Genomic DNA, 19,730 nt, shown 5'->3' with positions numbered 1-19,730 from the left:
ATTACATGCGGTATTTTGACGATTGTAAACATTTGTAAATGTATAATAACTGAGAAATAAATATATAAAATATAACCTAAGAAACTTTACATTTGTTAAATAAAGATGAAAGTTAAAAATAGCAATTTAAAAAAAAATTCAATATTATGTATAAACAAAAAACGTATAAATTATAACATTGTCACATGAATAAATGAAAACATAATTAAATAAAATTAGTATTTAAGTAAAGTACAGGTATAAAGTTCTAACAATATATAAAACCTACTTAAATACTAAAGCCATCTCTTCATCAGTTTAATTATGTAGCCAATTATTAACATATTTTTTAGCTTGGCTTCTGGGTTGTAGCCGCTTCCTTGGCGAATAATTCACCGACGTTTCGGTCGACATTGCAGTCGCCGTCATCAGGGAGCCAGTTACCCTACTGTAGGTACGAGCGTGAGCGTGAGCGTGCGTGACTGTTGCAGACATGCAGTGGCTGGTGATAACGCTGGCGATGGTCGGCAAGCTAGCCATCACGGCGTCGTATGGCACGGTGTACGTGTTCTCGGCGGAGCAGTTCCCCACGGTCATACGGAACGTGGCGCTGGGGGCGAGCTCCACCAGCGCGCGGGTGGGCGGCGTGCTGGCCCCATACATCAACCTGCTGGTAGGGACCCCGTCTCCTCCCCTCCCGTCCCGTCTCGTCCCGTCTCCTCCCGTCCCATCCCGTCTCCTCCCGTCCCATCCCGTCTCCTCCCGTCCCGTCTCCTCCCGTCCTGTCTCCTCCCGTCCCGTCTCCTCCCGTCCCGTCCCCTCCCGTCACGTCCCGTCTCCTCCCGTCCTTTCCCGTCTCCTTCCGTCCTTTCCCGTATCGTCTCGTCCCATCCCGTATCGTCCCGTCCCGTCTCCTCTCCTCCCGTCCCGTCCCGTCTCCTCCCGTCCCTTCCCGTCCCGTCCCATCCATCCCGCGATGAGAGGCGAGAGCTCGCTGTTCTTCAAACCAGTGGTCGCTCTCTCAACAAAGAAATATTATGTCTACTATAATGTATTACCGTAGAGACCTGCAAAATTCGCGGATTCATTTCGTGATATGCTACAATTCAAATAATTATACCTTAGCGCTGCTTCTGCCATTGGTTCACTGTTAATCTGGAGTAATGAGGGCCAATTAGAGACCCTCGCTCAAAAAAGTGTCGAATCACAGACACTCGGTCGAGACGACTCACAAGTCAGCAGCCAATGAACAGGTGGCATTTGCCCGAGTGTGTAGAGTGTAGTAGAGTCTATCCTGGAGGTCATTGAATCTGCGACTTTTGCAGGTCTCTATGTATTAGCCATCTTTGTTTGCATCTATGTAGAATGACATGTTTATAAGACACTTTATTCATGTATTCTATTTTTATTCAATTATTTTTCTGTTTTGTTCAGTAATAATTGTGTTTATATTCTTATGTTTTAATTTTTTTGAATGCTGATTTGAAAGACTCTATTTTTTTGTTATTTTTATTTATTATTCACTGTAAAAAAACAACAAATATGACATAAAAAAATTGTTAAAAAGGAATACTAATTCACGATGTCCGGCCCGTGGGTAAGTTTGAAAAATTATATGTGACCCTCAAAAAGAGTAATTTGGCCAACACTGCTTCAAACCATAGGAGTTTGCATCTTCTTCTTCTTCTTCATCTTCTTCTTCATCTGCTTCCAGCTTGTGGCTGGGTCAGCAAAGTCAATACCTCCAGCTTTCTCTGTCACTCCACCATTCCCCTACCTCACTCTGTTCCATTCTTCTCCTCTCTCTCTCTCTCTCTCACTCCTTTATCTATCTGCTCTTCCCACCTCCTCCTTGGTCTTCCTTGGGGCCTTCTTCCATCTAAATCACAATCACCAAAGTATCAGCAATCATTTTAGCGAAAATAAATCACACACCGTTACATTAGTGCCTTGGATAGGGTTGTTAAGATAAAGTTAAGGTCTGGTGGCAAATAATCTTGTCAGTGGCAGATTTAGTAGGTGAGAGGGGGGAGGGGGGGCACGGCGGCAAGTGCAGTTTCCCCCAGAAGGGTAAAATATGCACTGGATAAAAAGACTTCTGAAGCAGTAAACAGGTACAGTATACAGGTATACTAGTACCAGACTACCGGTGCCCCCCGCTCCCCCCAGATGTCAATCCTGGGTCTGCCCCTGCTCCCTATTATTAAATGTGATGTAAAAAACTGCTCTCTGTGCATGGTTTCAGAGCTTTTTGTTTATGTGTAAACAGTTTTGTCACAACTTTGAAGAATCTGTAAGTGACTCTGAAGCCAACTAATTTATTTTGGCTGTTTTCCACATTTTGTGTAGGTAGAAAATTATAGACGATGTGGATGAGTCTGCTAAAAGTGAGGGAATTCATTATAGAGGTCTTTGTTGGACACTTTAACGAGCTTCTGAATCTGCCTCTGGTGAAGTCCGTCCCGCCTCTGGTGAGGTCCGTCCCGCCTGCTGGTGAGGTCCGTCCCGCCCCTGGTGAGGTCCGTCCCGCCCCTGGTGAGGTCCGTCCCGCCCCTGGTGAGGTCCGTCCCGCCCCTGGTGAGGTCCGTCCCGCCCCTGGTGAGGTCCGTCCCGCCTCTGGTGAGGTCCGTCCCGCCTGCTGGTGAGGTCCGTCCCGCCTCTGGTGAGGTCCGTCCCGCCCCTGGTGAGGTCCGTCCCGCCTCTGGTGAGGTCCGTCCCGCCCCTGGTGAGGTCCGTCCCGCCTCTGGTGAGGTCCGTCCCGCCTGCTGGTGAGGTCCGTCCCGCCTGCTGGTGAGGTCCGTCCCGCCTCTGGTGAGGTCCGTCCCGCCTCTGGTGAGGTCCGTCCCGCCTCTGGTGAGGTCCGTCCCGCCTGCTGGTGAGGTCCGTCCCGCCTCTGGTGAGGTCCGTCCCGCCTCTGGTGAGGTCCGTCCCGCCCCTGGTGAGGTCCGTCCCGCCTCTGGTGAGGTCCGTCCCGCACTTGGTGAGGTCCGTCCCGCCCCTGGTGAGGTCCGTCCCGCCCCTGGTGAGGTCCGTCCCGCCCCTGGTGAGGTCCGTCCCGCCTCTGGTGAGGTCCGTCCCGCCTCTGGTGAGGTCCGTCCCGCCTGCTGGTGAGGTCCGTCCCGCCTCTGGTGAGGTCCGTCCCGCCCCTGGTGAGGTCCGTCCCGCCCCTGGTGAGGTCCGTCCCGCCTGCTGGTGAGGTCCGTCCCGCCCCTGGTGAGGTCCGTCCCGCCCCTGGTGAGGTCCGTCCCGCCCCTGGTGAGGTCCGTCCCGCCTCTGGTGAGGTCCGTCCCGCCTGCTGGTGAGGTCCGTCCCGCCTGCTGGTGAGGTCCGTCCCGCCTCTGGTGAGGTCCGTCCCGCCCCTGGTGAGGTCCGTCCCGCCTCTGGTGAGGTCCGTCCCGCCTCTGGTGAGGTCCGTCCCGCCTCTGGTGAGGTCCGTCCCGCCCCTGGTGAGGTCCGTCCCGCCCCTGGTGAGGTCCGTCCCGCCTGCTGGTGAGGTCCGTCCCGCCTCTGGTGAGGTCCGTCCCGCCCCTGGTGAGGTCCGTCCCGCCTCTGGTGAGGTCCGTCCCGCCTCTGGTGAGGTCCGTCCCGCCCCTGGTGAGGTCCGTCCCGCCTCTGGTGAGGTCCGTCCCGCCCCTGGTGAGGTCCGTCCCGCCTCTGGTGAGGTCCGTCCCGCCTGCTGGTGAGGTCCGTCCCGCCCCTGGTGAGGTCCGTCCCGCCTGCTGGTGAGGTCCGTCCCGCCTCTGGTGAGGTCCGTCCCGCCCCTGGTGAGGTCCGTCCCGCCCCTGGTGAGGTCCGTCCCGCCCCTGGTGAGGTCCGTCCCGCCCCTGGTGAGGTCCGTCCCGCCTCTGGTGAGGTCCGTCCCGCCTCTGGTGAGGTCCGTCCCGCCTCTGGTGAGGTCCGTCCCGCCTCTGGTGAGGTCCGTCCCGCCTGCTGGTGAGGTCCGTCCCGCCTCTGGTGAGGTCCGTCCCGCCTCTGGTGAGGTCCGTCCCGCCCCTGGTGAGGTCCGTCCCGCCCCTGGTGAGGTCCGTCCCGCCCCTGGTGAGGTCCGTCCCGCCCCTGGTGAGGTCCGTCCCGCCCCTGGTGAGGTCCGTCCCGCCCCTGGTGAGGTCCGTCCCGCCTGCTGGTGAGGTCCGTCCCGCCTGCTGGTGAGGTCCGTCCCGCCTCTGGTGAGGTCCGTCCCGCCTCTGGTGAGGTCCGTCCCGCCCCTGGTGAGGTCCGTCCCGCCCCTGGTGAGGTCCGTCCCGCCTCTGGTGAGGTCCGTCCCGCCTCTGGTGAGGTCCGTCCCGCCCCTGGTGAGGTCCGTCCCGCCTCTGGTGAGGTCCGTCCCGCCTCTGGTGAGGTCCGTCCCGCCTGCTGGTGAGGTCCGTCCCACCCGCTGGTGAGGTCCGTCCCGCCTCTGGTGAGGTCCGTCCCGCCTCTGGTGAGGTCCGTCCCGCCTGCTGGTGAGGTCCGTCCCGCCCCTGGTGAGGTCCGTCCCGCCCCTGGTGAGGTCCGTCCCGCCCCTGGTGAGGTCCGTCCCGCCCCTGGTGAGGTCCGTCCCGCCTCTGGTGAGGTCCGTCCCGCCCCTGGTGAGGTCCGTCCCGCCCCTGGTGAGGTCCGTCCCGCCCCTGGTGAGGTCCGTCCCGCCCCTGGTGAGGTCCGTCCCGCCCCTGGTAAGGTCCGTCCCGCCCCTGGTGAGGTCCGTGAGGTCCGTCCTGCCTCTGGTGAGGTCCGTCCCGCCCCTGGTGAGGTCCGTCCCGCCTCTGGTGAGGTCCGTCCCGCCCCTGGTGAGGTCCGTCCCGCCCCTGGTGAGGTCCGTCCCGCCCCTGGTGAGGTCCGTCCCGCCCCTGGTGAGGTCCGTGAGGTCCGTCCCGCCTCTGGTGAGGTCCGTCCCGCCCCTGGTGAGGTCCGTCCCGCCGCTGGTGAGGTCCGTCCCGCCCCTGGTGAGGTCCGTGAGGTCCGTCCCGCCTCTGGTGAGGTCCGTCCCGCCTCTGGTGAGGTCCGTCCCGCCCCTGGTGAGGTCCGTCCCGCCCCTGGTGAGGTCCGTCCCGCCCCTGGTGAGGTCCGTGAGGTCCGTCCCGCCTCTGGTGAGGTCCGTCCCGCCCCTGGTGAGGTCCGTCCCGCCTCTGGTGAGGTCCGTCCCGCCCCTGGTGAGGTCCGTCCCGCCCCTGGTGAGGTCCGTCCCGCCCCTGGTGAGGTCCGTCCCGCCCCTGGTGAGGTCCGTCCCGCCCCTGGTGAGGTCCGTCCCGCCCCTGGTGAGGTCCGTCCCGCCCCTGGTAAGGTCCGTCCCGCCCCTGGTGAGGTCCGTCCCGCCCCTGGTGAGGTCCGTCCCGCCCCTGGTGAGGTCCGTCCCGCCCCTGGTGAGGTCCGTCCCGCCTGCTGGTGAGGTCCGTCCCGCCTGCTGGTGAGGTCCGTCCCGCCTGCTGGTGAGGTCCGTCCCGCCTGCTGGTGAGGTCCGTCCCGCCCCTGGTGAGGTCCGTCCCGCCTGCTGGTGAGGTCCATCCCGCCCCTGGTGAGGTCCGTCCCGCCCCTGGTGAGGTCCGTCCCGCCTGCTGGTGAGGTCCGTCCCGCCTCTGGTGAGGTCCGTCCCGCCCCTGGTGAGGTCCGTGAGGTCCGTCCAGCCCCTGGTGAGGTCCGTCCCGCCCCTGGTGAGGTCCGTCCCGCCTCTGGTGAGGTCCGTCCCGCCCCTGGTGAGGTCCGTCCCGCCCCTGGTGAGGTCCGTCCCCCCCCTTGGTGAGGTCCGTCCCGCCCCTGGTGAGGTCCGTGAGGTCCGTCCCGCCCCTGGTGAGGTCCGTCCCGCCCCTGGTGAGGTCCGTGAGGTCCGTCCCGACCCTGGTGAGGTCCGTCCCGCCCCTGGGGAGGTCCGTGAGGTCCGTCCCGCCTCTGGTGAGGTCCGTCCCGCCCCTGGTGAGGTCTGTCCCGCCTCTGGTGAGGTCCGTCCCGCCCCTGGTGAGGTCCGTCCCGCCCCTGGTGAGGTCCGTCCCGCCCCTGGTGAGGTCCGTCCCGCCTCTGGTGAGGTCCGTCCCGCCCCTGGTGAGGTCCGTGAGGTCCGTCCCGCCTCTGGTGAGGTCCGTCCCGCCCCTGGTGAGGTCTGTCCCGCCTCTGATGAAGTCCGTCCCGGCCCTTGTGAGGTCCATCCCGCCCCTGGTGAGGTCCGTCCCGCCTCTGGTGAGGTCCGTCCCGCCCCTGGTGAGGTCCGTGAGGTCCTTCCCGCCTCTGGTGAGGTCCGTCCCGCCCCTGGTGAGGTCCGTCCCGCCCCTGGTGAGGTCCGTCCCGCCCCTGGTGAGGTCCGTCCCGCCCCTGGTGAGGTCCGTCCCGCCCCTGGTGAGGTCCGTGAGGTCCGTCCCGCCTCTGGTGAGGTCCGTCCCGCCCCTGGTGAGGTCCGTCCCGCCTCTGGTGAGGTCCGTCCCACCTCTGGTGAGGTCCGTCCCGCCTCTGGTGAGGTCCGTCCCGCTCCTGGTGAGGTCCGTCCCGCCCCTGGTGAGGTCCGTCCCGCCCCTGGTGAGGTCCGTCCCGCCCCTGGTGAGGTCCGTCCCGCCCCTGGTGAGGTCCGTCCCGCCTCTGGTGAGGTCCGTCCCGCCTTTGGTGAGGTCCGTCCCGCCCCTGGTGAGGTCCGTCCCGCGTCTGGTGAGGTCCGTCCCGCCTCTGGTGAGGTCCGTCCCGCCCCTGGTGAGGTCCGTCCCGCCTGCTGGTGAGGTCCGTCCCGCCCCTGGTGAGATCCGTCCCGCCTCTGGTGAGGTCCGTCCCGCCTCTGGTGAGGTCCGTCCCGCCTCTGGTGAGGTCCGTCCCGCCTCTGGTGAGGTCCGTCCCGCCCCTGGTGAGGTCCGTCCCGCCCCTGGTGAGGTCCGTCCCGCCCCTGGTGAGGTCCGTCCCGCCCCTGGTGAGGTCCGTCCCGCCCCTGGTGAGGTCCGTGAGGTCCGTCCCGCCTCTGGTGAGGTCCGTCCCGCCCCTGGTGAGGTCCGTCCCGCCCCTGGTGAGGTCCGTCCCGCCTCTGGTGAGGTCCGTCCCGCCTCTGGTGAGGTCCGTCCCGCCTCTGGTGAGGTCCGTCCCGCTCCTGGTGAGGTCCGTCCCGCCCCTGGTGAGGTCCGTCCCGCCCCTGGTGAGGTCCGTCCCGCCTCTGGTGAGGTCCGTCCCGCCTTTGGTGAGGTCCGTCCCGCCCCTGGTGAGGTCCGTCCCGCCTCTGGTGAGGTCCGTCCCGCCTCTGGTGAGGTCCGTCCCGCCCCTGGTGAGGTCCGTCCCGCCTGCTGGTGAGGTCCGTCCCGCCCCTGGTGAGGTCCGTCCCGCCTCTGGTGAGGTCCGTCCCGCCTCTGGTGAGGTCCGTCCCGCCTCTGGTGAGGTCCGTCCCGCCCCTGGTGAGGTCCGTCCCGCCTGCTGGTGAGGTCCGTCCCGCCCCTGGTGAGGTCCGTCCCGCCCCTGGTGAGGTCCGTCCCGCCCCTGGTGAGGTCCGTCCCGCCCCTGGTGAGGTCCGTCCCGCCTCTGGTGAGGTCCGTCCCGCTCCTGGTGAGGTCCGTCCCGCCCCTGGTGAGGTCCGTCCCGCCCCTGGTGAGGTCCGTCCCGCCTGCTGGTGAGGTCCGTCCCGCCCCTGGTGAGGTCCGTCCCGCCCCTGGTGAGGTCCGTCCCGCCTCTGGTGAGGTCCGTCCCGCCTCTGGTGAGGTCCGTCCCGCCTGCTGGTGAGGTCCGTCCCGCCTGCTGGTGAGGTCCGTCCCGCCTGCTGGTGAGGTCCGTCCCGCCTCTGGTGAGGTCCGTCCCGCCTGTTTGTGAGGTCCGTCCCGCCTGCTGGTGAGGTCCGTTCCGCCTGCTGGTGAGGTCCGTCCCGCCCCTGGTGAGGTCCGTCCCGCCCCTGGTGAGGTCCGTCCCGCCTCTGGTGAGGTCCGTCCCGCTCCTGGTGAGGTCCGTCCCGCCCCTGGTGAGGTCCGTCCCGCCCCTGGTGAGGTCCGTCCCGCCTCTGGTGAGGTCCGTCCCGCCTTTGGTGAGGTCCGTCCCGCCCCTGGTGAGGTCCGTCCCGCCCCTGGTGAGGTCTGTCCCGCCTCTGGTGAGGTCCGTCCCGCCTCTGGTGAGGTCCGTCCCGCCCCTGGTGAGGTCCGTCCCGCCTGCTGGTGAGGTCCGTCCCGCCTCTGCTGAGGTCCGTCCCACCCCTGGTGAGGTCCGTCCCGCCTCTGCTGAGGTCCGTCCCGCCTCTGGTGAGGTCGGTCCCGCCTCTGGTGAGGTCCGTCCCGCCCCTGGTGAGGTCCGTCCCGCCCCTGGTGAGGTCCGTCCCGCCCCTGGTGAGGTCCGTCCCGCCTCTGGTGAGGTCCGTCCCGCCCCTGGTGAGGTCCGTCCCGCCCGCTGGTGAGGTCCGTCCCGCCCGCTGGTGAGGTCCGTCCCGCCTCTGGTGAGGTCCGTCCCGCCTCTGGTGAGGTCCGTCCCGCCTCTGGTGAGGTCCGTCCCGCCTCTGGTGAGGTCCGTCCCGCCTCTGGTGAGGTCCGTCCCGCCTGCTGGTGAGGTCCGTCCCGCCTGCTGGTGAGGTCCGTCCCGCCTGCTGGTGAGGTCCGTCCCGCCTCTGGTGAGGTCCGTCCCGCCTGTTTTTTGAGGTCCGTCCCGCCTGCTGGTGAGGTCCGTCCCGCCTGCTGGTGAGGTCCGTCCCGCCCCTGGTGAGGTCCGTCCCGCCTCTGGTGAGGTCCGTCCCGCCCCTGGTGAGGTCCGTCCCGCCTCTGGTGAGGTCCGTCCCGCCCCTGGTGAGGTCCGTCCCGCCCCTGGTAAGGTCCGTGAGGTCCGTCCCGCCTCTGGTGAGGTCCGTCCCGCCCCTGGTGAGGTCCGTCCCGCCCCTGGTGAGGTCCGTCCCGCCTCTGGTGAGGTCCGTCCCGCCCCTGGTGAGGTCTGTCCCGCCCCTGGTAAGGTCCGTGAGGTCCGTCCCGCCCCTGGTGAGGTCCGTCCCGCCTCTGGTGAGGTCCGTCCCGCCCCTGGTGAGGTCTGTCCCGCCTCTGGTGAGGTCCGTCCCGCCCCTGGTGAGGTCCGTCCCGCCCCTGGTAAGGTCCGTGAGGTCCGTCCCGCCTCTGGTGAGGTCCGTCCCGCCCCTGGTGAGGTCCGTCCCGCCTCTGGTGAGGTCCGTCCCGCCCCTGGTGAGGTCCGTCCCGCCCCTGGTGAGGTCCGTCCCGCCCCTGGTGAGGTCCGTCCCGCCCCTGGTGAGGTCTGTCCCGCCTCTGGTGAGGTCCGTCCCGCCCCTGGTGAGGTCCGTCCCGCCCCTGGTAAGGTCCGTGAGGTCCGTCCCGCCTCTGGTGAGGTCCGTCCCGCCCCTGGTGAGGTCCGTCCCGCCTCTGGTGAGGTCCGTCCCGCCTCTGGTGAGATCCGTCCCGCCTCTGGTGAGGTCCGTCCCGCCCCTGGTGAGGTCCGACCCGCCCCTGGTGACAGGGTGGCCAGCCAACCGGGAAATCGGGAAATACGGGAAATAGCCAGGATTTCTTAAAAAAACCAGGAATACCTGGAATCAACCAGGAATTTTTATTAGAACCGGGAATTTTTTTTATGAAGTAACGATCACAATAACATACGGCTGTTAAATGAGCACGTTCACCACCCGTCGAAGCACGACAGTGTGCTCGTGTGCTATATTTTGTGAAAGTTAATTTGTTCATATTGCATTTAAAAACTTTTGTAGTACGTAAGAAACCGTTAACAATTCAGACTTCCATACTTATTATGTTTCTGTATTCAAAAGCAACAGCATTTTGGCTGAAAATGTTGTTGTAGGATGGTAGTAATTTCTCGCACGGCATGTTGGTAGCACTAGTTTTGTATGTATATTTGTTTTTACTTTGCGCTCATGTTGTTGCGTCACGGTATCACGGATACTTTTCTCGAGTTTTTTTTAAAAGTTTAGTTGTGCGGGACGTTGTTTTGAATCTTTTAATCTAACATGTAATTGGCGCAGACTATCAAAATGTCAACGAGTTCGGTCACCACATAAAATGACAAATGTACGGAAGAGTTTGAATGGGTGGAGAAAGATCCAAAGTGCGGGACGAACGCTATTTGCAATTTCTGTAATCTTAAAATCTATATCGGTAGCATGGATGGGAAGAACAGCATTAGCCAGCCACGCAAGAGGGGCAAAACACGTGCGTTTGGTGTCAAGTAATTTTTGTGACGTGAGATTATAAATTTTTTGTTGGTGGTAGGTTTTGTTTTAAGCAAGTTCATTGATTTAATTTTTAAGCCTATAGTTAAGTTGTCTATTGTTTAACGGCAATAAAACATCATATTGTGTGTGCTTTGTGTAACAAAAATGCAAATTGTATGCAAATATTGATAAAAACCACCCTTGAAAAAACCTGGAAAAAACCAGGAATTTTATTATCCCAGAAGAGTGGCCACCCTGGGTGAGGTCCGTCCCGCCCCTGGTGAGGTCCGTCCCGCCCCTGGTGAGGTCCGTGAGGTCCGTCCCGCCTCTGGTGAGGTCCGTCCCGCCCCTAATGAGGTCCGTCCCGCCTCTGGTGAGGTCCGTCCCGCCCCTGGTGAAGTCCGTCCCGCCCCTGGTGAGGTCCGTCCCGCCCCTGGTGAGGTCCGTCCCGCCCCTGGTGAGGTCCGTCCCGCCCCTGGTAAGGTCCGTCCCGCCCCTGGTGAGGTCCGTCCCGCCCCTGGTGAGGTCCGTGAGGTCCGTCCCGCCTCTGGTGAGGTCCGTCCCGCCCCTGGTGAGGTCCGTCCCGCCCCTGGTGAGGTCCGTGAGGTCCGTCCCGCCTCTGGTGAGGTCCGTTCCGCCCCTGGTGAGGTCCGTCCCGCCCCTGGTGAGGTCCGTCCCGCCCCTGGTGAGGTCCGTCCCGCCCCTGGTGAGGTCCGTCCCGCCCCTGGTGAGGTCCGTCCCGCCCCTGGTGAGGTCCGTGAGGTCCGTCCCGCATCTGGTGAGGTCCGTGAGGTCCGTCCCGCATCTGGTGAGGTCCGTCCCGCCCCTGATGAGGTCCGTCCCGCCCCTGGTGAGGTCCGTCCCGCCCCTGGTGAGGTCCGTCCCGCCCCTGGTGAGGTCCGTCCCGCCCCTGGTGAGGTCCGTCCCGCCCCTGGTGAGGTCTGTCCCGCCCCTGGTAAGGTCCGTCCCGCCCCTGGTGAGGTCCGTGAGGTCCGTCCCGCCTCTGGTGAGGACCGTCCCGCCCCTGGTGAGGTCCGTCCCGCCCCTGGTGAGGTCCGTCCCGCCTCTGGTGAGGTCCGTCCCGCCCCTGGTGAGGTCCGTCCCGCCCCTGATGAGGTCCGTCCCGCCCCTGGTGAGGTCTGTCCCGCCCCTGGTGAGGTCCGTCCCGCCCCTGGTGAGGTCTGTCCCGCCCCTGGTAAGGTCCGTCCCGCCCCTGGTGAGGTCCGTGAGGTCCGTCCCGCCTCTGGTGAGGACCGTCCCGCCCCTGGTGAGGTCCGTCCCGCCCCTGGTGAGGTCCGTCCCGCCTCTGGTGAGGTCCGTCCCGCCCCTGGTGAGGTCCGTCCCGTCTCTGGTGAGGTCCGTCCCGCCTGCTGGTGAGGTCCGTCCCGCCTGCTGGTGAGGTCCGTCCCGCCTGCTAGTGAGGTCCGTCCCGCCCCTGGTGAGGTCCGTCCCGCCCCTGGTGAGGTCTGTCCCGCCTGCTGGTGAGGTCCGTCCCGCATCTGGTGAGGTCCGTCCCGCCCCTGGTGAGGTCTGTCCCGCCTCTGGTGAGGTCCGTCCCGCCCCTGGTGAGGTCCGTCCCGCCCCTGGTGAGGTCCGTCCCGCCCCTGGTGAGGTCCGTGAGGTCCGTCCCGCCCCTGGTGAGGTCCGTGAGGTCCGTCCCGCCTCTGGTGAGGTCCGTCCCGCCCCTGGTGAGGTCTGTTCCGCCTCTGGTGAGGTCCGTCGCGCCCCTGGTGAGGTCCGTGAGGTCCGTCCCGCCTCTGGTGAGGTCCGTCCCGCCTCTGGTGAGGTCCGTCCCGCCCCTGGTGAGGTCTGTCCCGCCTCTGGTGAGGTCCGTCCCGCCCCTGGTGAGGTCCGTCCCGCCCCTGGTGAGGTCCGTCCCGCCTCTGGTGAGGTCCGTCCCGCCCCTGGTGAGGTCCGTGAGGTCCGTCCCGCCCCTGGTGAGGTCCGTCCCGCCCCTGGTGATGTCCGTCCCGCCTCTGGTGAGGTCCGTCCCGCCCCTGGTGAGGTCCGTCCCGCCCCTGGTGAGGTCCGTCCCGCCCCTGGTGAGGTCCGTCCCGCCTCTGGTGAGGTCCGTCCCGCCCCTGGTGAGGTCTGTCCCGCCTCTGGTGAGGTCCGTCCCGCCCCTGGTGAGGTCCGTCCCGCCCCTGGTAAGGTCCGTGAGGTCCGTCCCGCCTCTGGTGAGGTCCGTCCCGCCCCTGGTGAGGTCCGTCCCGCCTCTGGTGAGGTCCGTCCCGCCCCTGGTGAGGTCCGTCCCGCCTGCTGGTGAGGTCCGTCCCGCCCCTGGTGAGGTCCGTCCCGCCCCTGGTGAGGTCCGTCCCGCCCCTGGTGAGGTCTGTCCCGCCCCTGGTGAGGTCCGTCCCGCCCCTGGTGAGGTCCGTCCCGCCTCTGGTGAGGTCCGTCCCGCCCCTGGTGAAGTCCGTCCCGCCCCTGGTGAGGTCCGTCCCGCCCCTGGTGAGGTCCTTCCCGCCCCTGGTGAGGTCCGTCCCGCCCCTGGTGAGGTCCGTCCCGCCCCTGGTGAGGTCCGTGAGGTCCGTCCCGCCTCTGGTGAGGTCCGTCCCGCCCCTGGTGAGGTCCGTCCCGCCGCTGGTGAGGTCCGTCCCGCCCCTGGTGAGGTCCGTCCCGCCCCTGGTGAGGTCCGTGAGGTCCGTCCCGCCTCTGGTGAGGTCTGTCCCGCCTCTGGTGAGGTCCGTCCCGCCTCTGGTGAGGTCCGTCCCGCCTCTGGTGAGGTCCGTCCCGCCTGCTGGTGAGGTCCGTCCCGCCTGCTGGTAAGGTCCGTCCCGCCTGCTGGTAAGGTCCGTCCCGCCTGCTGGTGAGGTCCGTCCCGCCTGCTGGTGAGGTCCGTCCCGCCTGCTGGTGAGGTCCGTCCCGCCTCTGGTGAGGTCCGTCCCGCCTGCTGGTGAGGTCCGTCCCGCCTGCTGGTGAGGTCCGTCCCGCCCCTGGTGAGGTCCGTCCCGCCCCTGGTGAGGTCCGTCCCGCCTGCTGGTGAGGTCCGTCCCGCCTGCTGGTGAGGTCCGTCCCGCCCCTGGTGAGGTCCGTACCGCCCCTGGTGAGGTCCGTGAGGTCCGTCCCGCCTCTGGTGAGGTCCGTCCCGCCCCTGGTGAGGTCCGTCCCGCCCCTGGTGAGGTCCGTCCCGCCCCTGGTGAGGTCCGTCCCGCCCCTGGTGAGGTCCGTCCCGCCCCTGGTGACTTCCGTCCCGCCTGCTTGTGAGGTCTGTCCCGCCTGCTGGTGAGGTCCATCCCGCCCCTGGTGAGATCCGTCCCGCTCTGGTGAGGTCCGTCCCACCCCTGGTGAGGTCCGTCCCGCCCCTGGTGAGGTCCGTCCCGCCCCTGGTGAGGTCCGTCCCGCCCCTGGTGAGGTCCGTCCCGCCCCTGGTGAGGTCCGTCCCGCCCCTGGTGAGGTCCGTCCCGCCTCTGGTGAGGTCCGTCCCGCCCCTGGTGAGGTCCGTCCCGCCCCTGGTGAGGTCCGTCCCGCCCCTGGTGAGGTCCGTCCCGCCCCTGGTGATGTCCGTCCCGCCTCTGGTGAGGTCCGTCCCGCCCCTGGTGAGGTCCGTCCCGCCTGCTGGTGAGGTCCGTCCCGCCTGCTGGTGAGGTCCGTCCCGCCTGCTGGTGATGTCCGTCCCGCCTGCTGGTGATGTCCGTCCCGCCTCTGGTGAGGTCCGTCCCGCCTGCTGGTGAGGTCCGTCCCGCCCCTGGTGAGGTCCGTCCCGCCTCTGGTGAGGTCCGTCCCGCCCCTGGTGAGGTCCGTCCCGCCCCTGGTGAGGTCCGTCCCGCCTCTGGTGAGGTCCGTCCCGCCCCTGGTGAGGTCCGTCCCGCCCCTGGTGAGGTCCGTCCCGCCTCTGGTGAGGTCCGTCCCGCCTGCTGGTGAGGTCCGTCCCGCCCCTGGTGAGGTCCGTCCCGCCTGCTGGTGAGGTCCGTCCCGCCTCTGGTGAGGTCCGTCCCGCCTCTGGTGAGGTCCGTCCCGCCTCTGGTGAGGTCCGTCCCGCCCCTGGTGAGGTCCGTCCCGCCTCTGGTGAGGTCCGTCCCGCCTGCTGGTGAGGTCCGTCCCGCCCCTGGTGAGGTCCGTCCCGCCTGCTGGTGAGGTCCGTCCCGCCTCTGGTGAGGTCCGTCCCGCCCCTGGTGAGGTCCGTCCCGCCCCTGGTGAGGTCCGTCCCGCCCCTGGTGAGGTCCGTCCCGCCTGCTGGTGAGGTCCGTCCCGCCTGCTGGTGAGGTCCGTCCCGCCTGCTGGTGAGGTCCGTCCCGCCCCTGGTGAGGTCCGTCCCGCCTCTGGTGAGGTCCGTCCCGCCCCTGGTGAGGTCCGTCCCGCCCCTGGTGAGGTCCGTCCCGCCCCTGGTGAGGTCCGTCCCGCCCCTGGTGAGGTCCGTCCCGCCCCTGGTGAGGTCCGTCCCGCCTGCTGGTGAGGTCCGTCCCGCCTGCGGGTGAGGTCCGACCCGCCCCTGGTGAGGTCCGTCCCGCCCCTGGTGAGGTCCGTCCCGCCCCTGGTGAGGTCCGTCCCGCCTGCTGGTGAGGTCCGTCCCGCCCCTGGTGAGGTCCGTCCCGCCCCTGGTGAGGTCCGTCCCGCCCCTGGTGAGGTCCGTCCCGCCTGCTGGTGAGGTCCGTCCCGCCCCTGGTGAGGTCCGTCCCGCCTGCTGGTGAGGTCCGTCCCGCCCCTGGTGAGGTCCGTCCCGCCCCTGGTGAGGTCCGTCCCGCCTGCTGGTGAGGTCCGTCCCGCCTGCTGGTGAGGTCCGTCCCGCCTGCTGGTGAGGTCCGTCCCGCCCCTGGTGAGGTCCGTCCCGCCCCTGGTGAGGTCCGTCCCGCCTGCTGGTATTTGAACCTTCACATTTTTTCCAGTCACTGAAGAGACACAGTGGTTTTTGAATGCTTTGAGTGATTTGTAATTCACTTGGTTTAAAGTTGTTGGCCGGAGTGTGTGGCGAGTGTTTGGATGCCGGTGGATTGCGGACTTGTTCCCAGGCTGACTACTGGCAGCCGCTCCCGCTCCTGATATTCGGCTCTCTGGCGCTGGCGGCCGGCCTGCTGTCGTTGCTGCTGCCGGAGACGATGAACAAGAAGCTGCCGGACACCATCCAGGAAGGGGAGCAGTTCGGGAAGTGAGTGCCGCTCCAGTTCACTCTGTGGAGGGGGTAGTAGCCTAAATAGTTTTGTTTCTATATATTGGTCAGTTTGTTCATGGTTGTAAATACCCACTTTTCTCGCATAATCGTCGCACGTGCATAATCGTCGCACCTTTATTTTATGGCATAAATTTGGATTTAAAAAAATTTGGTTGGAAAGTAGTTTTACGGACGATAGTTTAACGTGACAACGTCATAACAAAACATTGATGTAATTGTTTCATACTTTTATGAATCAAATTGAATTATTTTTATTTTTTAAATAATAAAAGAATAAATACTTGTAATTATACTAGTAATCAGATTCATTTTCTTACGTACATTTGACGTAGAAATTATTTCATATTACACATTTATAAACAAAGTTTTAAATTTTCACTTCTGTCGATGCGGCGCAAGCGTACAATGAGCGTAACGGGACACAGTGTAACGGGACACAGCGTAACGGAACTATGTGTGTAACGGGACACTTTGCAGCCGGCGTTCATCGATTTATTAGACGTTGTAAAGTCAAAAAACTCTGGCGTAAACGTCGCAGGAAGTTTTTGGTCCCGCTGTTAGATTCCAAGCGCTTTGTTTGGGTATTTTTTTCCTTACAAAACGATGTAGTTTAAAGTAGAAATCTAATGTTTATTCGGACATGACCGCTTATTTATTTAACTAACGGAAATACGTAGTTGCTTGAGGTGTAAATTTTCTGTTAAAGACGTTTTTAAACGTTAAAACCTTTATCTGTTCGTTTGCGTCGCCGCGGTGTACCACTTACAAAAATGTAGCCAGCGCTAGTTGGCGTCATTCGTGTTGGGTTATGTTGCTTCCTGTATAGAGCGCGCACACGTAGTAGAATATCGATATCTCGCCGATTGCATGCAACGCGAGAGTCCCTAATTTGTCTCCAACTGAATAACGGCCCTTAAAAGTCCTTAAATTCCACTGAGAATACCACCGAGTAGTTAATTAAGACTGATCGAATGCCAGTAATGACTAAATGCAAGCACTTTAAAGTTCTTTTTGTTTCCGACTTGGCAGAAAACGCCATGCGCATGCGCAGTACAATCGGAGAATATATGGCCACGTGATTAGATTTTATGATTAAAAATCACTCTGAATTCGTTATTTGTATTTTGTATCTAACCTTTAAACTGAAAACTTATTTTTTACTGTCTTACTTTGAACTTAAAAAGTATATGCAAATGTGATAAAATTAAATGTTAGAGCTTCAAATTTCTGCTAGATACTATTCTTGAGTTACATGTGTGTTCAAGACAATTATGGACAATAATAACTGTAACAATTGAACCAACTAAGGAAATTATTATTTTTTGCATTAATATTTGACATTGTTATTTTATTGAGGTGTTTTGTGATACAACAATTATTTTTCTACCACTTGATAGTGGTGAAGGCAATGAAGTAGAGATCCTTAAAAAGTCCTTAATTTTTAATTTATCGAGAGGGTACGAACCATGAAATATAACTGTAGGTAATTGCTTATAGATCTTTTTATCAATTGAATAAATGTTTGTTTAATGGTATTGAGAAACTTAAATGCCAAATTATAGTTCAATCCTGGCATGAACAAAGAGCATGTAATTGTGTTTTATATTTGCAGTTTTGATTTGACAGTTTTTTGTGTGGCCTTGGTTGTAACACATTTTACTTTTAGGATATTGCTCAAAAATCATTTAAAGTTATGTTTTACAAAAAGCCAATAAACCTGCTTGTGAACAGACGTTAAACCTAAATAAATAATAATATTAATATAATTCATGTTTTCTTTTATAAAGTGGTGAATTGGTTACTTGGGTAGATTATTAGAGCAAAATTAATGTTGTTTTTATTGCCTTTTCACAAACTGATGTTGCATTTTAAAATCACCAGTTTATACTGAAAAAAATGGTTGTACGTATTTGTTCAGAAACTAACTACATTACCATGGTAATTTTAATATGTGAAACTGATGCTTTGCACTTAAAATTATGGTGATAAATAACGTGTCTTGCATGTTTTGTACATAGTCTCCTTTCACTTAATCTGTTGTTTTCTATTTTTTTTTTCCAGAGCTGTTGCAGATGATGACACGTGTACCGATGAAAACATGACTGACATTGATAAAAACACAGTGCGGGTGGAAAATGGTGTCTGATTGCCTACTTCAGATTGCTAGAACATGCATTTATTATAATACGTGGCTTCTGCTACAGCTCTTCACGATTGTTGTTTCAAAATGGAAACTCCAAGAGAAACAGCAAGTTTTAAAGAGCGGTGTGTTTATTTTTTTACTGCTTTCATTTTGTCTCGAAACATGAAGCAAAAGTATTGTCATAATTGTGCAGTTTTGCCTGATAATGGATAGCAGCTGTGGATATGTTGCACTTGAGTACTACGTATTCTAGATTTGCAGTATCGTATGTACGATCCTCCAATCTTTGTATCAGTTGTTACTTGGTTCTATGGGTTTGTTACAGCAATGTTTGCTTGGACTTGAGACATCGTATTGTGATTGATTTGTTCAATAAACTTGCCAAAAAATTGTACTATGTCACCTATACATATAATTTAATTATTTAATGGAATAGTTTCTGTACAGTTTAAATTAAATGCTCATTAGTTATGAATATGTAAGAACACACTTGGGTGACCTTAGTTAAAACTATTCAGTATATATTCACGGAATTAAATTATCTCTTGTCTCCTTTTTTTATATAAAGAAATTTAGAATGTTTTTAAATAAATTTGAGTGTTTACAAGAAGAAAATTGACTTTAAAATATTTGCTAGTTATTTCACAAAAATATTATTATTATTATTAATAATTTTCAATTGCTAATTAGAGAATTTTTTTTGTAAATGTTACATTCATTATTGCCAATGATATTACAGTGTGTGCCATTTAAATGAAATAAATTTTTGAAACTAATTCGGTATTACTTTTATTAAAATACTCTAGTTTTGTGTTGTCGTGTTAATTCAGTTTGTTACAATAGTCCTTGTTCAATGATAATGAAGCACAATATTACAGCCATAATGTGACATTGTAGCAGAACGTTTGATTTGGAACAGCCTTTTGATCACTGTGAGTTTTAAATAAGCACAGGCATAATGTATTCATACTTAAAATATATTTTTATACAGTTATTTTTCAAAATGAACTATGTAAATCAAAAGGCTTTAAATTTTACTGATATTTTGAACTGAAATTATTGGAACTATAAATCTGTACTGTATTTTGTTCATGTGAGTATATGATGATAATGGATACCACTAATTAACTTAGAATTTTTTTATTTCTAATAATGTGACAAATATTTTGTAGTAAATAAATTACAGTTATAGTAGCCGTGGTGATTTATTATTGATGTAAATATACGTCATCTTTATCAGAATAGATAATTGTATTGGGCTGATAAGAGAAAAAGAAGTATCTTTGAAGATTAGCGATTTATAAAACATTTGGGTTGGAATGTGTTTTCACACTAAGTTCACTAAAATACTACATGAATTAGCTTCATAAGCAAACAAAATTTTAGTAATCATATTTAAAAAGTTTTAATGTTTTTGAAAATTGTTTTGCTTTTGCCTTTTATGAGCTTGAATTACAATTATAAAACTACAAATTATAATTTTTTTTACCTACACTCTTGTCAATTTTGACTCTGCATGTACATATATCCTTGTACATATGACTGTCTATGTGCCTAAGAAGAATCTGTCTTTAAGCTCTATTTGCTTTAACCGTACATAAGTTATAGTACTATACATTTATACTTCGCTACATCACAGTGTAGTAAACTACATGTATTTTTACTATCATATATTCATAGGTAAATTCATAACTTCATTTAACTTTGTTTCAGAAGACAAATATAGAGTTTTTTTTGTGAATGTTCTGTAAGCAGTTGAAAAAAAAAAATGTTGGTATGAATGTAATGTATTGTGAATGGTTTATACATGTGTGTTTCACTATTTTATTTACCTGTACTGAGGTGATTAATAGTTCAAAAGAATTAAAATACTCATTTGAATGTGGTTTTTTTTTTCTTTTCAAAAAATCCAAATTAAAAATAATTTTTTATGTACAATTATTTATCAAATTTACAGTTTTTAGATGTATTATACATGGTGGAAGAGGTATAGACCTATGCCAAGACAGGTACCAATTTTTAGAAGCCTTAAAGTTATGTCTGTAAAAGGCTTTGGGTGACAGTGTCTTACTGGAACTATCGGAAAGAAGTCGGCACTCTAGATCAGCAGTTCCCAATTGTTTTCGGCCAGGGAAATCTATGATCGACTTTTCTTTGGGCGGAACCCGAACTCCTTCAAAGAAAGTTATTTGACAATAATTGTTCCTGCTTTATATGTAGAGACTGGTAAAATTCGCGCTTTGGATGGCCTCTAGGATAGACCCCACAATCCTTAACACACTCGGGCAAATGCCACCTGCTCATTGGCTACTGACTCGTGACACCTGTCGGCTGGGACGCTTGCGATTCGATACTTTTCTGGTTGAAGGTTTTCTATTGGCTCAACGTCTTTCAGATAAACTAAGCCAATCACAGAAGCAATA

At 57.9% G+C, this 19,730-nt stretch overlaps 1 protein-coding gene across 1 annotated transcript in view; it reads left to right on the top strand.

Moving 5' to 3' along the window:
• LOC134528589 (organic cation transporter protein-like) overlaps positions 1–19,195 on the top strand; it is a 54,320-nt gene extending 35,125 nt beyond the window's left edge. The window contains exons 9-11 of the mRNA XM_063362341.1: positions 471–652; positions 15,004–15,140; positions 17,226–19,195. Coding sequence (XP_063218411.1) covers positions 471–652; positions 15,004–15,140; positions 17,226–17,310 — 404 coding nt within the window. The 3' untranslated portion in view covers positions 17,311–19,195. The remainder of the gene's footprint in view (positions 1–470; positions 653–15,003; positions 15,141–17,225) is intronic.
• Positions 19,196–19,730: the final 535 nt, after the last annotated feature.

The sequence above is a fragment of the Bacillus rossius genome, chromosome 1, assembly GCF_032445375.1.
Source record: "Bacillus rossius redtenbacheri isolate Brsri chromosome 1, Brsri_v3, whole genome shotgun sequence".
NCBI classification, from domain to species: Eukaryota; Metazoa; Arthropoda; class Insecta; order Phasmatodea; family Bacillidae; genus Bacillus; species Bacillus rossius.
This window is presented reverse-complemented; position numbering and strand designations above follow the sequence as displayed.